Source organism: Myripristis murdjan, chromosome 21 (assembly GCF_902150065.1).
Source record: "Myripristis murdjan chromosome 21, fMyrMur1.1, whole genome shotgun sequence".
Classification (NCBI taxonomy): domain Eukaryota; kingdom Metazoa; phylum Chordata; class Actinopteri; order Holocentriformes; family Holocentridae; genus Myripristis; species Myripristis murdjan.
The window spans coordinates 5,775,230-5,789,816 of record NC_044000.1 but is presented as its reverse complement, the minus strand read 5'-3'; the positions used below and the strand labels follow the sequence as shown (position 1 = coordinate 5,789,816).

The 14,587-nt window shown below is 41.5% G+C and overlaps 1 protein-coding gene across 1 annotated transcript in view; it reads left to right on the top strand.

Annotated features, from left to right (window-relative positions):
* The window catches only part of LOC115380034 (ephrin type-A receptor 6-like), a 247,204-nt gene that overhangs the window by 134,923 nt on the left and 97,694 nt on the right, over nucleotides 1-14,587 (top strand). Inside the window, exon 5 of the mRNA XM_030081062.1 lies at nucleotides 3,971-4,306. Within this exon, the coding sequence (XP_029936922.1) occupies nucleotides 3,971-4,306 (336 nt within the window). The remainder of the gene's footprint in view (nucleotides 1-3,970; nucleotides 4,307-14,587) is intronic.

Sequence of the window (14,587 nt, the reverse complement as noted above, 5' to 3'; positions counted from 1 at the left end):
CTCACAATTCAACAAACAACAAAATCCCTTTGGGCTTTCCTTCCAATATATGTATTAATTAATGGTTTGTGATGCTTCTGCTGTATTCAGTAGCCTACATATAAACACATGCACATAGGGAAGAAATCCACCAAACTACCGTTTTATTAATTTTCCCTTTTGGGCTCACAGTTACTTTAAATCTTAAGTGCCTTCCTGCAAAGCGTTTCCTTAACTGGCCCTGCTAGCAGTACAATGGCTCCTGGTTTTCCTCTGGGCTTTTCTTGGTACGAACAAAACAAAAAAGTCTTATAGGAAAGTTAATACAGATCAGGATGCCCACAATTATCCTCTCCTCCACTGTTGTATAACCAGTAAATAATGAAAATATCACCCACTGTCCCACACGAAATTAACATCACACAGCACCAGCCACACCAGAATGTCACCTGCTGGTGGGAGTTCATTTTGCAGGAGTCAGCCATAATTTCTCACCAACATTAGTTTGGCTTGTATGTCGAGGCAAATAGCAAATCTTTTAGCTTTCAATAGGTTTTTGTCTCACTCCAACTCCTGTCTCTTGTGTCTTATACCAGATTACAATGTAAACTAGGTAAAATCCTTATGCTTAATAGATTTTCAGTAGAGCACACATGCTTCCATTACCTTCCATTTTATCAAACCATGTAAAATGTAGCATTGCTCAAAACTAAAGATCAGTGCCAAAGATTTTAGTGTTAAACACATACACATACATGCATACAGTTTCTCTGTATCCCACAAAAATAATGTCACACCCCATTATAAATCCTGTTCAAAAGTTTTATACTCTGTATATCCAAACAGATGGTGGATTATTCCAGAGGTCTCAGCATATGCCAAAGCAGAGTGACATTACCTTAACTCCACTCACTGCTATAGGACATATCAGGTCTGAAACTGTACATTAGAAAACCCCTGGATGAATTACATGGCTTTGTTCAGCTGCCTCGTCTTCATCGATGATTCACTGACTGTCATTACGACTTCATATTTGCATTAAATTACAGTTTAACCGGGCTAATTCTCCTTTAATTAAAAAGCCATTTAGCTGTCGCTGAGATAGACGGGGGCCGTGTCTGAGAGCTCTCCCGAGGGAAGAGTGTATTTGTCTTTTATGGCAAGACAAAGCCAAGTCATCGTGGAGTCACAATGAGTTTGTAGTGCCCTGTGAGATGCACTGTTTGCAGAGTGGACTCTCAAGAAAGCTTGGTTGTACATATAGTGTTCTGATCTCCAAAATTTGATTCAGATAATGTGAAATAATGCTGCGAGCTAAAGGAGGGAAAATATGGGATAGGAGGCAAGTGAAAGAAGCAGAGAAGCATATAGAAATCCAACCATTTTCTGCCACTTATTGGGGACTGGGTCACAGTGGCAACAGACTGAGGGGAGCAGCACAGCTCCAGTCCTTTTTCCTGACTACTTCTGCCAGCTCCTCCTGGGGAATCCCGACCCATTCTTAGACCAGCTGGGACATGCTGTCCCCCGTGTGTTCTCGGTTGGCCTCCCAATAGGACATGCCCAGAACACCTCCACACGGAGGCATCCGGGAGGCATCCTTAGATGTCCAAACCACCTCAACTGGTTCCTTTCATCATGGAATCGCCTGACAGTTCAGAACCTCTTTGAGGCCATCTGAAAGTCCTACTCAATGGCATGCCCAAACCCCAAAGGTCTCATTGTTCATCCTGACAGCCTTGCCTCATCAATGGTTTCCATCAACGGGTTCTTGGGTTGCTGCTGTGACAGGTCCCCACAACCATCTGGCCACAGCTCTAAGCTAATGCTGCAACAATGGAGACTTTTAAAATGTTCAGACTCCATGTACCCCCTCCAACCACCCCCACCCCCCAAGTACAATTATGAGCTTCCTTTTGTTCAAACATGGTGTTTGTTATGAATAATCCATGGTTAGTACAGACATCCAAGCACAACCAGATTCAGGTTGGGCAGGCCTTTCCTCCCAGTAGCTTTATTCCAAGTGTCCTGTGGTGGAGCCTTCTCCTGGACACCCCCCACTGTCTCTAGAAAGACCCGGTTGTTAGGCTGTAATTACTGCCTAACCATCTTTCCCTGCAATATGTAGTCACAGTGAGGGAACCCTCTTTTTCACCGGGAGAAACTCTAGCATGGCAGCTCTCTAACAGGTAACAACATGCCTGTCCACTGCCTCTCTCCCAGGGCAACTCTGGAAAAAAAGAGAGTCCCAACTATATCCAGGAGTCTGGTTCAAGAGCGAAGGCTTAGAAGTGCGCCCAGCCTATTCTAGTACAAACTCTAACTCCTTTTCCCCAAACAGGCATTGCACTTGGTCCCTATTTTTCCCATAGTTAGTTTTGACTAAGCCTGGCCGAACCACTTGGCAGTTTGGCCACTTGGCGTTCGCCTACAAGCTCCCCTCTCAATCCTGGCTCCAGGAGGGGGTCTCTTTCTCCCTAACCCAACCAACGTGCCCGTCTCTCAGTATTAACACTCCACTTTGCATTGCTCAGTTGAAAGAGTTATTTATTTGAAAAAGTAATTAGTGTTGAGTTTTGTGGATCCACACTGATTGACATCTAGTTTGCAGTCTGCTTCTGTTGGGCACTGTGCTGCTACTAGCGTTGTTGAGGGTTTGGTGCCTTGTTTAGTGGCACTGCAGCAGTAGTTACTGAGGGATTCCCATTTTATACGTTCACTTTGTCCACACATCTTCTCAGTCAGCTTTGGGATTTCAACCAATGACCTCACCCAATCATCAGTCCAATTCTCTAACCTCTCTAAAGCTGCTCACTGAAATACAATATATCAAAGACTAGTTTAGTGTATTTCTTTATTAGAAAAGGAGACTCCATATTAATAACAGCTTGTGGTGGTCTATAGGACTATATCAAATAAGCAAACTAACCACAGTACATAAAGTGCTTGAAAAACTATAGATACCACATCAGCTATGCTTATTTATAAGCTGTATCTGATATTTTCACACTGCTTTGACTCATAGATATATAATATCTTTTAATCAGGAGCTTGTAAGCCAGCACATAAAACATTTGCTTTGTGTATACACAAAGGACAGAAGCAGAAAGTAAAGACTGAGACACAAAGAAAAAGCCGAAGGTAGAGTTATCGAAAGTGAGAGGATGAGACAGAGACAGAATGGGAGATAAAAGTGAAGATGGAGAGAAAGTGTTAAGCCTGGATGGAGTAGACAGAGAAAGAGAGGGAGATAGAAACGGGGGAAGGTGCTGATACCAATCTCCCCCTAGAGGAGAATGGGAGCTGATTGATGGCAGTGGGGTTGCTCTGCAGGAGGGAAGGTGGGTGGATTCTCCTCGATGGAGAGAATGGAGGAGGAGAGATAACGGGGATAGAAGGGGAAAGAGATAAAGAGAGAGCACGAACGGACAGACGCTGACAGAGGTGGAGGAGGGGTAGGAGGAGCTTTCCTGTCTGGTGAGAGTTTTTTGACAAAGATAGGGAGAGAGAGAGGGATGGCGCAATGGAGGTAGAGAGGCAAACATCCCATTGTCCAGGCAGACAGTGAGCTTGGCAGGACGGGAGTGTTCAAATCCCCTAGGCCTTTTAACTCCACCCTGCTGACAGCCGGCTGCCGGCTCCTGCACAATGCTTACCCTGATACTCACACACACACACATACACACGCGCATACACACACACAATGCACAAAATACCTCCAGTCTCACAGAAGTGAAATGGTATGGAGATGAAATAACCTGGGAATGTTTACTGCAGGGCAGGGTGGTATAGGGAGTTCTGTAGCAGTAACAATAATAACTGGATTGAAACATTCATTGCATCTATGTTATATGCAGCAATGAATTAATATTGGTGCAACATTGCATTAGGAATTAATAGATGGATTATGTGAAGCATTTAGGAATCTCTGTAGAGTTGCCTTATATATTCAGTCCATTTATCTATCTATTTATGTTATTTCTAACCTCAGGTCCTCCATCCCCTCCCCGTAATCTGATGTTCAATCTTAATGACACCTGTCTGATGCTGGAGTGGTCGCCTCCCAGCGACAACGGGGGCCGCCGCGACCTTACCTATAATGTCCAGTGCAAGCGCTGCGGGCCTGAGCCTGACCAATGCCATCTTTGTGAGGAGGAGCTGCGTTTCCTGCCGCGGCCCCTGGGTCTCACCAACGCCACCGTCACCGTCATGGACTTCTCAGCCCACGCAAACTACACCTTTGAGATTGAGTCACTCAACGGTGTGTCAGACTTGAGCTCCTTCCCTCGTCAGGTGGCCGCCATCACTGTCAGCACCGACCAAGGCGGTAAGAGTGTGTCATTTGAATTTTATAATATGTTTTATTGTTGTGTTATGTTATTACTATTGATTTATGTATTTATTTTATGTATCACTTTTGTTCTTACTAGACCCTTACTAGCCATTTTGGCAAGAAATAGCAGGTAGGCACAGGTGTTACTTATGAAATTAATGGTATTCCCTTTAGGTCTAACTCTGTTTGACCTAAAGGGAATACCAGGACCTTGGTGCTGTTTACGCTGCCTCACTGGAAAGACTCTGCTACACTTAAATGGAACAGAATCTTGTAATTAGTTATTAGTAACACCTGTGTTTACCTGCTATTTCAGGTCAAAACTGACTGCTGTGAAAAAGGTCTATTGGGCAGTGGAGCTTCAAATATAAATCGTCCCAGCGTTTTCACTGAACTCCCATGATCTACTTCCTGTGTGCAATTTGCAAATAGCTGCAAAGTGACTTCTTTATTCTGTTGTTTTATGTGGTCTTCTACTACACAGTGCGGTACAGTATGGTGATATCTCAGTAAAGATATTTAGATATGCAGTATATATAACACATTCCATTTTATAATAAATCACATTGTCATGTAAGCAGTGTAACCAGTGTTAGTGTTTGCTGATCAGCTACGGAGCCTGTTGATTAACCGGGTCATTATTTGGCTTCTGTGTCTCAGTGGGACTGGAGAGGGTCTGCGTTTGTTATCATTAATATATGCTTCTAAAGCTGTTTTGATATGTGATAAGGAAGTGGCTTACCGCATGGTATTGTATATGGTTTTTAAAATCTGCAGTCCAAACCAAACTGTAAAGCCTGATGTCACTGACAAATTAAACATAAATGTCCATCAGAGATTTTCTCAGCTCACTGGGATGACTTCAGCCTCCTGCTGTGTTTCCCCACCAAAATCTGTTGCCTTTGATGTGGATGCAGTCCATCTGAAAGTATCATATACAGCAGAGAGACAGGCAGGCCTCAATTGGATGCAGGTTGACATTGCATTTCATGTTGTTCTAGTGTTTGTAGTTTTGCTTCCTCCACTGCTGTGAGAGATGGAGGCAGGCCAAGGAAAGGTTGTCTACCTACCTACCTACCTACCAGCTCCAAGTAAGATTTTTATGCTGAAAGGCCTATATATATCCTCAGGGACATGGCTTGGTGTGTAGAACAGTTATGCTTTTCATTTGTGATTTGCAAACACTGTGTTTTCTGTTTTCTCCCTCCCTCTCCCCCCTCTCCCTTTCCCCTGATTATTCTGTTTCCTTTTTTTGTTGTTTGCCCCCTCCCCAACCCCCCCTTTTTATTTCCTCACCTTTGTTTGTTCTCTCTGCCTTTTGCTTTCTCCCTCTCCTCCCCTCTCTTCCGCTCTGTCCCCCTGTTGTCCTGGGAGTCTAGCAGAAATACATTTTCTCATACAGCCAGAATGCATTATTCTATTACACTGGGGACAGCTCTAGCCTTCACAGGTAACTCTGTGTTACATCTAGCCTGTTTATTTCATTAGGGGCACCAGTCTAGTACATAGCAGCGGCAGGTCCCAGTGCCCTACACAAGACTCCTCACATCACTAATATACCCAGCACCTGCAACCATTTAAAAGGTTGAAGGGATGGTGCAGATTTCTGGGTCTCAGCCTGCAATATGCAAACTGATGATGATACATCATACCATTATCAGCTCAACAGAATCAGGTTAGACTGATATTGGTTTCCAGTGTATTTTTTTTTTTTTATATATATTATCACTGTCTTTCACTTCCATTTTTATGAGCATGATGCAGTTTGTTTGATTACATGCAGCGTTTATTGAAGAAACAGATCCATACTACACTGTTTGGCTATTGGAAGCCCCTAACTGAATTGATTCGATGATTTTTGCATCTGCCTGCAAATCTCCATATAGATCAAGCCTGAACAGATAAAGCTGATGAACATGCTTAACTCCTTCTATAATGGACCGATATGTCTGACCATCTAGCCCACTTTCTCATGTGCTTCCACCAGCAGAAGCTGTAAACACAGATATCCATGGAGGTGGGAGGTACTTGTCCCACATGGCATCATTTTTCTTATGACTTAAAATTATCCCTTTCATCAATTTGATATTAATGAACTCGCTTCATCCGCTCCATGAAGTCACATTCCATATATTTTTATTGTTTCTTACTTGATTATTTTGCTCCCGCCTCCTTTTCAAGCAGTTACGTAGTTAACTGAGTGGCTTGACTGTCACCACACAGACAGACAGTATAGTGTCATGGTTTCAGATGAACAAAGGATATCCATGAAGGTTCTACTAAAAAATGGAATATGTGTATGTGAGAATCGCATACTTTTTTTTTTTTTTTAAGACTGTAAGCATCATTCATTAGTAACAACATGTTTACTTGTTTCCTGATTTCAACTGTAGTCATTTGATTAATCAGGAGCATTACATAGTCACAGACTGTTGTGCAGTAGTGCAAGTACAAAATGTGTATGGGGAGAATCCCACACCTCATGGCAATGTGTGTACTCACTGCATCTCAAATCTAAAGCCACTGCATGCCGCAGGGTGCAGCGGCTGCTTTTCACACCTGAGCTGCACACAGCCAGGAGCCCATTTGGAAAGGGGGTTTTTGCTGAGATGCAGATTAGCGTGTACAATGTGACATATGACATCAGTACTACCAATTACAGAGAAGTAAAGGATGATTTCGTTCATTTTAAACCTGAGCCTTATTTTTGTAGTCTGTGCCATTGTGTTCAAAATGTAGTCACATGCCTCAAGACAGTTTTACATCTTCCTCAGCTGCAGGGAAGGCTGCTCTTCCGCACACAGTGACAGTGCCAATACAAACTCCAACAGCCAAAGCCAAATTAAAACATGGCCTTTCAACACAAGATCTCTCACTGAAATTGGACTCTCCAGCATCCAAGATTATCCATGGCTTAGTCTTGTATTGCAGTAAATATGTACTGGCTGGGAAATCCTGATCACATGAATCCACCAGTGCCCTGTCAGCAGTCCAAGGCATTGAAAAAAAAAAAAAAAAGTTATTGACACTTTTAGAATAGACATACTTGGGAAAATGGAGTAATATCTGCTACCGTTTAAGGTTAATTTTAAATTCCATAATAGTAATTATTTAGAATGTGGATGTTCCCACAAATAAAATATGTATAAAATAGAAACTAAAGCAAGATGACACGCAGCCTTTAGAATAAACGACAAAGTGTGTGAGCAACGCCAATAAGTATCAGATTGACACTTATACTTGATATGTTGTACAATGTTGTATAATTGTTCAGTCACAGCTATTCAAAGACACTGATAACTGCAGTATGACTGTTGTAGCAATGATCCCTGCAGCTGAGACGTCTGAACCTCTACAGTGAGGAGGTGACAAAATTTTTAACATAATCAAATTGTAATGATGACAACAACTACAAAAAGAAATATGGAAGGATGCAAACATCCAGAACTGTCCTTGAGGATGTTCAGCAACAACTTTTGGAACTTAAATGTTCAAGGAAATGTCACAAAATAGTGGATTCTTTTTTTCAATGCCCTTCTCACAATCATCAAATGTGGGTAGTGTTACTGTGTTCAGCTTTTATTTGTGCTTGGCAAAGAACCAGCCTGAGGCACCCAGTACATGCAAGGTTACTGGCTACTTGCCAGACTCAACAGAACAAAACCGAACATGTGTTTCATCGAGAATACACAATTGAAGAAGTGGTCAAAGATTTCACAATTGTGATTACACTTTATTAAAAAAAAAAAAAAGTAACTCGAAAATGTAGCCAATGTAGTGTGACATTGAAAAGGTCCAACTCAACCACTGCCGGCATTGCTTGAAGTTGCCAGATGATGTCAAACTAAAATTAGCATATCAGTATATTTGCAACAGTCCCCGCCTTAAGCTACACTGTCTATGGGAAGTCTTTTGACTTAGATCAGAAAATAGCTCTGCAAATTTGCCACCAAATTCTTTGTGAGTCAACACATTAATTTTAACAAATATTGTTTCCCATAGTCAGAAAATGTTGATTTTTTTTTTTTTTTCCCCCCAAAATGCCATGGTGAAATGAAAGTAACTAAATCTAGTGACAAAGTTGTCAAGTTGGTGACATTGGGTGGTGGAGCATTATTATCTAGCCTAAGCCTGACACAGGACACTTTGTTAGTCTTTGGTTGTGTCAGCTGTTGACCTTCCTGAAGAGTCCTGTGCTCCCCCGTAGAAATAATCTCCCTAAAAAAAAGTCACAGAGGCCAACAGCGAAAAAATTACATTGAATTTCAAGTGAAAGAAAATGAAATACTGAAGTTGCTTCTATCTACAGGCTGCATCTTCTGTGTCTCAGTAAATTTTAAAACATAATTAATGAAATTAAACAGCAAAAAAAAAAAAAAAAAAAAAAGATGGCAGCCTTGACTTTGTTGGTGCTTGTATGAGACTTAATTGATGTAGTGGAGGTGCATGTCGCAGACCCGCCCCTATTTTTACTTTGGTTGGCTAAACTTGACCCTAACCCGACCCTAACCCCAACCTTACCTGAAGGAAATGATTACCAGCCAATCAGAGGCAGGACGTGTGGGGTATGCACATCCAGTATATCAATGTAGTCTCTCCTGTGCTCATACCTCCAAGCAATACATGTACTGCTGTGTAAATGGTGTCACATCACATTAGCATGCTTTGTAATTCACTCAGTTATATTGAGAAAATGCATTCATGAAACACACAATACAATCCCGGAGATTTTTGACTGGTAGTGAGCGTGTTGCTTGGAAGTACAAGCACCAACAAAGAAGGCTGCCAGCTTTGATTTCATCATCGTCAGGGTATCCTTGTCATGTCATTAACTATGTTTTAAAATTTAGTAGGAGATGTAGCGCATGTCTGCACAGTGAAAGTAGACAAGTGAAGGATTGTGGACACTTGTTTGGTTCAGTGAAACTCAGTGTTGTTTTTTAGCTACAGATATTTCTTTATGGAGCAGCACTGGAACCTTTGGGTGAGTCACCAGCCAAAGGGTCGTGCATCAGGGCTATAACTAGCTATGCCGATGTGCTATCCATTTCCCTGCTCGTAGGAACTTGCATCAGACAAGATTCCTACATGCTGTTAATGTTTTGTAATACTTAAATCCTTTCTCTAAACCTTTTTTTCTAATTCTGGGTCATTTAAGAAAAAGCTAAGTTCCTAATAGCACTTTCAACACCAAACATGTTCTGCCTCCTTTCTTCTCTTCGTTACCTCCTGGTTCCCAGTAGATGGCTTGTCCAATGTTCGAATTCCAGATTTGCTCTTGAGCCAGGCACTTAACCCCACAACTGCTGCAGTGCCAAACAACAGAGAACTGGGGTTTTGTTGGACAGACATTAAAGACTGCATATTTGTATTTTACTCCCTTTTATATAGCCTATGGTGTTTTTTTTTTTTTTTTTTTTTTTTTCCCATCTTAGTGGAGCATTCTAGCAGAAGTTTGATGCATAAGAGAGAATGAGCATGTAGATAGAATATTTATCATCATTATATGTCAGAAATCATTGGATTATATATCACAAACTTTTCTTCAAAATTACTAAAGAAATGCATGCAGGTATTCATAGAATCAAATATCTCTGTGCTCTGTCTCTCTCTCTCTCACACACACACACAGTCACACACACAAACACACACACACACACACACACACACACACACACACTGGGTTTTGGGTGCAGCAATACATACTCTTCCTGCTCTCATTGTCACAGGACTAATATTGGCCGCCATCATAATCTATCACGTAAATGGCCTTGTTTGCACTGCGGCTTATAAACTGATTTTACCGCAACAGTTGTGGAACAGGGCTGCCACCAGCAGTAGTATCATTAATTACCAGACTCTCCTCAACAAATGCACAGCGCCGGGAAACTTAGCATTATGTTTGTCTAGCCTGTAGATAGAAGCAACTTAAGTATTTTGTCTTCCTGACTCTGAGCTATTTATGCTTTCCCTGGAATAAATTACATTTGTTTTAAAGAATGGAGCATTTAAAAGCGTGCGTTCAATATTTTTACTGTAATGTTGACCGCACTATTCATTTGTCTTGTGCAGTTTCGCACCAGTTCTGGGTGCAAATAAACTTGCAAACACTGTTGACCTTAAAATCAGTCAGCTGCACCGAAAGAGTCGAAAACAGGATCTATTATCAGACTGACTGAACTCCATCATGTTATTCAAAATAATGCTAAATGTTTATTACACTGATGCCAATGCACTTCTTTAGGTGATACAGAAATAATAAGGTTTCAAGTGTACAAAGGGCCAAGAAATCCACTCAACACATAGATGCAAGCCTTCTATTTAATTAAGGAAAAGAAAAGCACTAAATTTGCAGACTCTGTCCTTTTTCCATGACAGCGGTGATATGCATACACACAAACAATTTTGCAGATATGCATGCATTCATATGTGCACACACACACACACACACACACATACACCTATACCTTACCATGATGGGCTTGTTTATTAGTTGGAAAGGCACATAGGAAATGCTAACACCATTAGCATAGTGTTGCCATCAGCAGAAAAGAGACAGCTGTGTGAATTTCTATGTGTTGTGAGGAATATCAAGAGTCTTCTTTAATAATGTACACTAGCCAGAGATAAATTAGTTTTAGTCATTAAAATGTAGATGGCCCTTTAGGTAAATGCTTTGTGCTGATGAGGTTAGCATATGATTTGTGGTGACGACAATAGGTCGCTTTTCTAACACACATACACACACACACACACACGAGTGCAAGCACCGTACACATGCATGAATTCCACAGAGAAGTGGCTATAAATGCCTGTGATAATTTTCTGTCGAGCCTAACCTTTTCAATATTTTTCGGTTCATACAGTGAAGCAGTTTTTCATCTGATGTATGCACAATCATTCATCTTTGCAACGCACACACGCGCGCACCTAGCCAGCGCGTGGAGATTTATAAAGCATGAGGATTAACAGCAGGGGGGTGTCTTGGCCCAGAGTAAATCCCATCATATTTGGAGAATGAGAAAAGGGTCTGGGGAAATTATGTGTGGATTTGTGGTTCATGGAGGCCCCAGGAACATGGCACTGCCTTGATCTGGCTGACTTACTAGTTTACAATCAGCGTCAGGACAGAGAGGTTCACTCCCTGCGATACAGCTGGCAGGCACTGAGGCACATGGTGCTTGTTCTTTAAACGGGAAAATGAGCTGCAACCAAAAGCTAGTATAACACACTCACTTGGTTCGCATTGTTGCTCTATTGGTCACGTTTTTTTTTTTTTTTTTTTTTTGTTTTTAAACAATTTCCAAGCTGTGCCATTTGATATGTGATGCATATTTTTTTAGGCAGGCACTCACTTGGTAAAGAATGGACTTTAAAGTTGGAAAATGTTTCATGAGGGCAAATGGATTTGACTCTTAACCAGCGAGCACAGAACGTTAACATCATGCTATTTGACATGGTCAGTTCAAAAGATAGCTTTTTCCCATCAAGATACTTAGATAAAAAATGCTCCACACCAAAGCTGTTGAGAATGAAGTCATAAATTAATGAAAAAAAAAAAGAAAAAGAAAAACTCAATAGTCACAAATTTGCGAGAAAAAAAGTTTTTCTTTTTGTCTTTGAAACTTGAGCAAATTCACTTGGTGGGGAAAAAAAATCAATAATGGTCCAAATATCAGCAGAAAATTAGTGGTAAAATTAGAAGAAAGTTATCAGATAAGATTAGATCACATAATCTAAATCTAAATCTTGGATTATTTGTGACCCTGGAAACATGGATTAATGTAAAGGTAAATTACATAAGATTATAAATGTGGATTAGTACTGTGAGAGGTGTGTTGTGCGTTTGTGTGTGTGTGTGTGTGTGTGTGTGTGCGTGTGTGTAAGGGGGTATGCAATCTAGTTTCAGATGTTTTACCAGATACAGGAGCAGAAATAATAACCTGAGATTGTGCAATATGTGATTATGATGGATTTCACTCAAACATGCTGAGGTATATTAAATTTACCAAAGGGTATCTATCTATCTATCTATCTATCTATCTATCTATCTATCTATCTGTCTGTCTGTCTGTCTATCATCTTCCAACTGCTGCCATGCTCAAGGGAACCCCGGATGCCCTCCTAAACTAGGTGACTGGGTCAGAAGAAGGAAAGAGGAGGCAGAGGCAGCCAGCTGGTGATTGACAGCCTGGCGCGGATATGGAAAGTTAATTGAATGAAGAGAAGGAGAAGTGAGGGACAGGGAGATGTTATAAATGCGCAGAGCAGGAGAGGGACAGAGACAGATGAAGTGACGGAGACAAAGAAGAAGGTGAAAGAAGACAGAAAATGAGAAGCAGGCAGTGTGAGATGACTGAGTGAGGAGAGGGTGGAGGGAGGAGTGAAGGGGATGGCAGGATGAAAAAGAGGGGAAATTAAATGACAAAAAAATGCAAGAGGGCAAAAGATAAAGAGGAGGGGAGCACAAAGAGAGATAAGTGTGTGTGTGTGTGTGTGTGTGTGTGTGTGTGTGTGTGTGTGTGTGTGTGTGCGTGTGTGCTTACATGCACTTGACTGTCTATGTTTAGATTTAGGAAATTAAATGACTAAAAATGCAAGAGGGTGGAGGACAAGCACAGCTGTGCGGCAAAGTGCATTAAATATGTGCACATGCATATATGTATGTATGCATTTCTTGTGTGTGTGTGTGTGTGTGTGGTTGTGTGTGTGTGCCTATAGACATGTCAAGGTGTGGTTGAACTGAAAATGATTAAAAGATCTAGTGCACTTACAGCTCAAAATCATAAAGGATGGCATCCTGTGTTATTTTAATTATGGTTATGTGCTCTTTACACGGGTTTGTGTGTGTTTGTGTGAATTTATTTGCATGTAAGGCTCTTTGTCAGGGCATACACACCTCCTCTGCACGTGTGTTCAATGAATATTACAATGATTAACACATGGAACACATTCATTTTAAAATGATGACAGGCAGCCTCATGAAGTTGAGTTATTTCTGTCACTGCTCTGTGCTTTGTGTCTCCATGTGTGGGAAATGTAGGCCTGTGTTTGTGTGTGTGTGTGTGCATGTTTGCTGGGAGTGGGGAATTGGGGAAGGAGGAATTTTGTAATATGAAACAGGGAAATGAGTGGCGAGAGGCTGAGGACAGGTGGAGGCATGCAGCAAGAGGAGGAGGAAGAGGAAGAGGAGGAGGAGATGGCCTAGAAAGAGTGGAGAGTTGCTTTAATCACAGGAAGCAGCTGGGTAATTGTGTATGTCACTGAAAGCAATCAGAGACAGATCGAGTTCTCGGATGCGGCGACGCATTACGACGTTAGCGCAGCAACTTGAGAGACTCTAATCAGAGAGTCTTTTGTAGATGAGAAGCCGGCGGGTAAAACAAACCATCCTGGATCCGTCTGTTGATATGGAGTACAGTGGGAGGAACCAGCTTAGCCGGCTAATGCTCATCGACTTGGCAGCGACTGCCGGTGTCCAGATCGTTTTCAGCTGTTTTGCCCACCTGAAGGCATAAACAGTGCAACTGCAACGACATTACGCTGACGATACTGCGCAGAATCTGAGAGTTCCACGAAATCAAAGAGGATTTGAGAATGTGCTTATTTCAAACTCTCCGCACCAGGATTATGACTTTGCAGTTAATGGCATGTAGGGAACGGTGCAGTAATGACGGAGTAATTAAGGACTGTGATCATATGGCAGTGCTGAATGAAGGCTCGCTCAGAACTGCGGCAAAATGTACACTAATTTTCGCGATAGACTTTATTTTAGGTCTAACCTCCTTACGAGTGGCCTCCTCTCTGTCTCCCATATTGTTCTTGATGTAAATGTCATTTTCATGACATTGATCAATTTTGCACTGACTGCAAGTGTCCTCATCCTTTGTCTCATCACTGCCATGCACCTGAAGGCAAATGTATGAATGCGGCAGCCACGTTTTAGCCTAGGTTTTTCAACAAAATCAGGTTTTAGTCGATGAAAATTAAGATTCAGTCTAACTTTACTGAATTGTTTTTCCACTTATAAAGGCCTCATTAAATAATCTGGCTCGTGGCCTTTATGCATAGATTGATCTGCAGTCCTCATTTTAGTGTCTTGCATTTTTATCTAGCATTTGTTACTGTACTGTCTAAAATAAAGTTTGTCCATATGGCTGTGTTTTTTTTTGTTTTTTTTTTTCTTCCTGTTGAAGACACACAGGTGCACAAGTACACTGAAGTACTGTTCAGCAAACATCTGTATTATCCAGAAGTTTGCAAACTACTGATTGG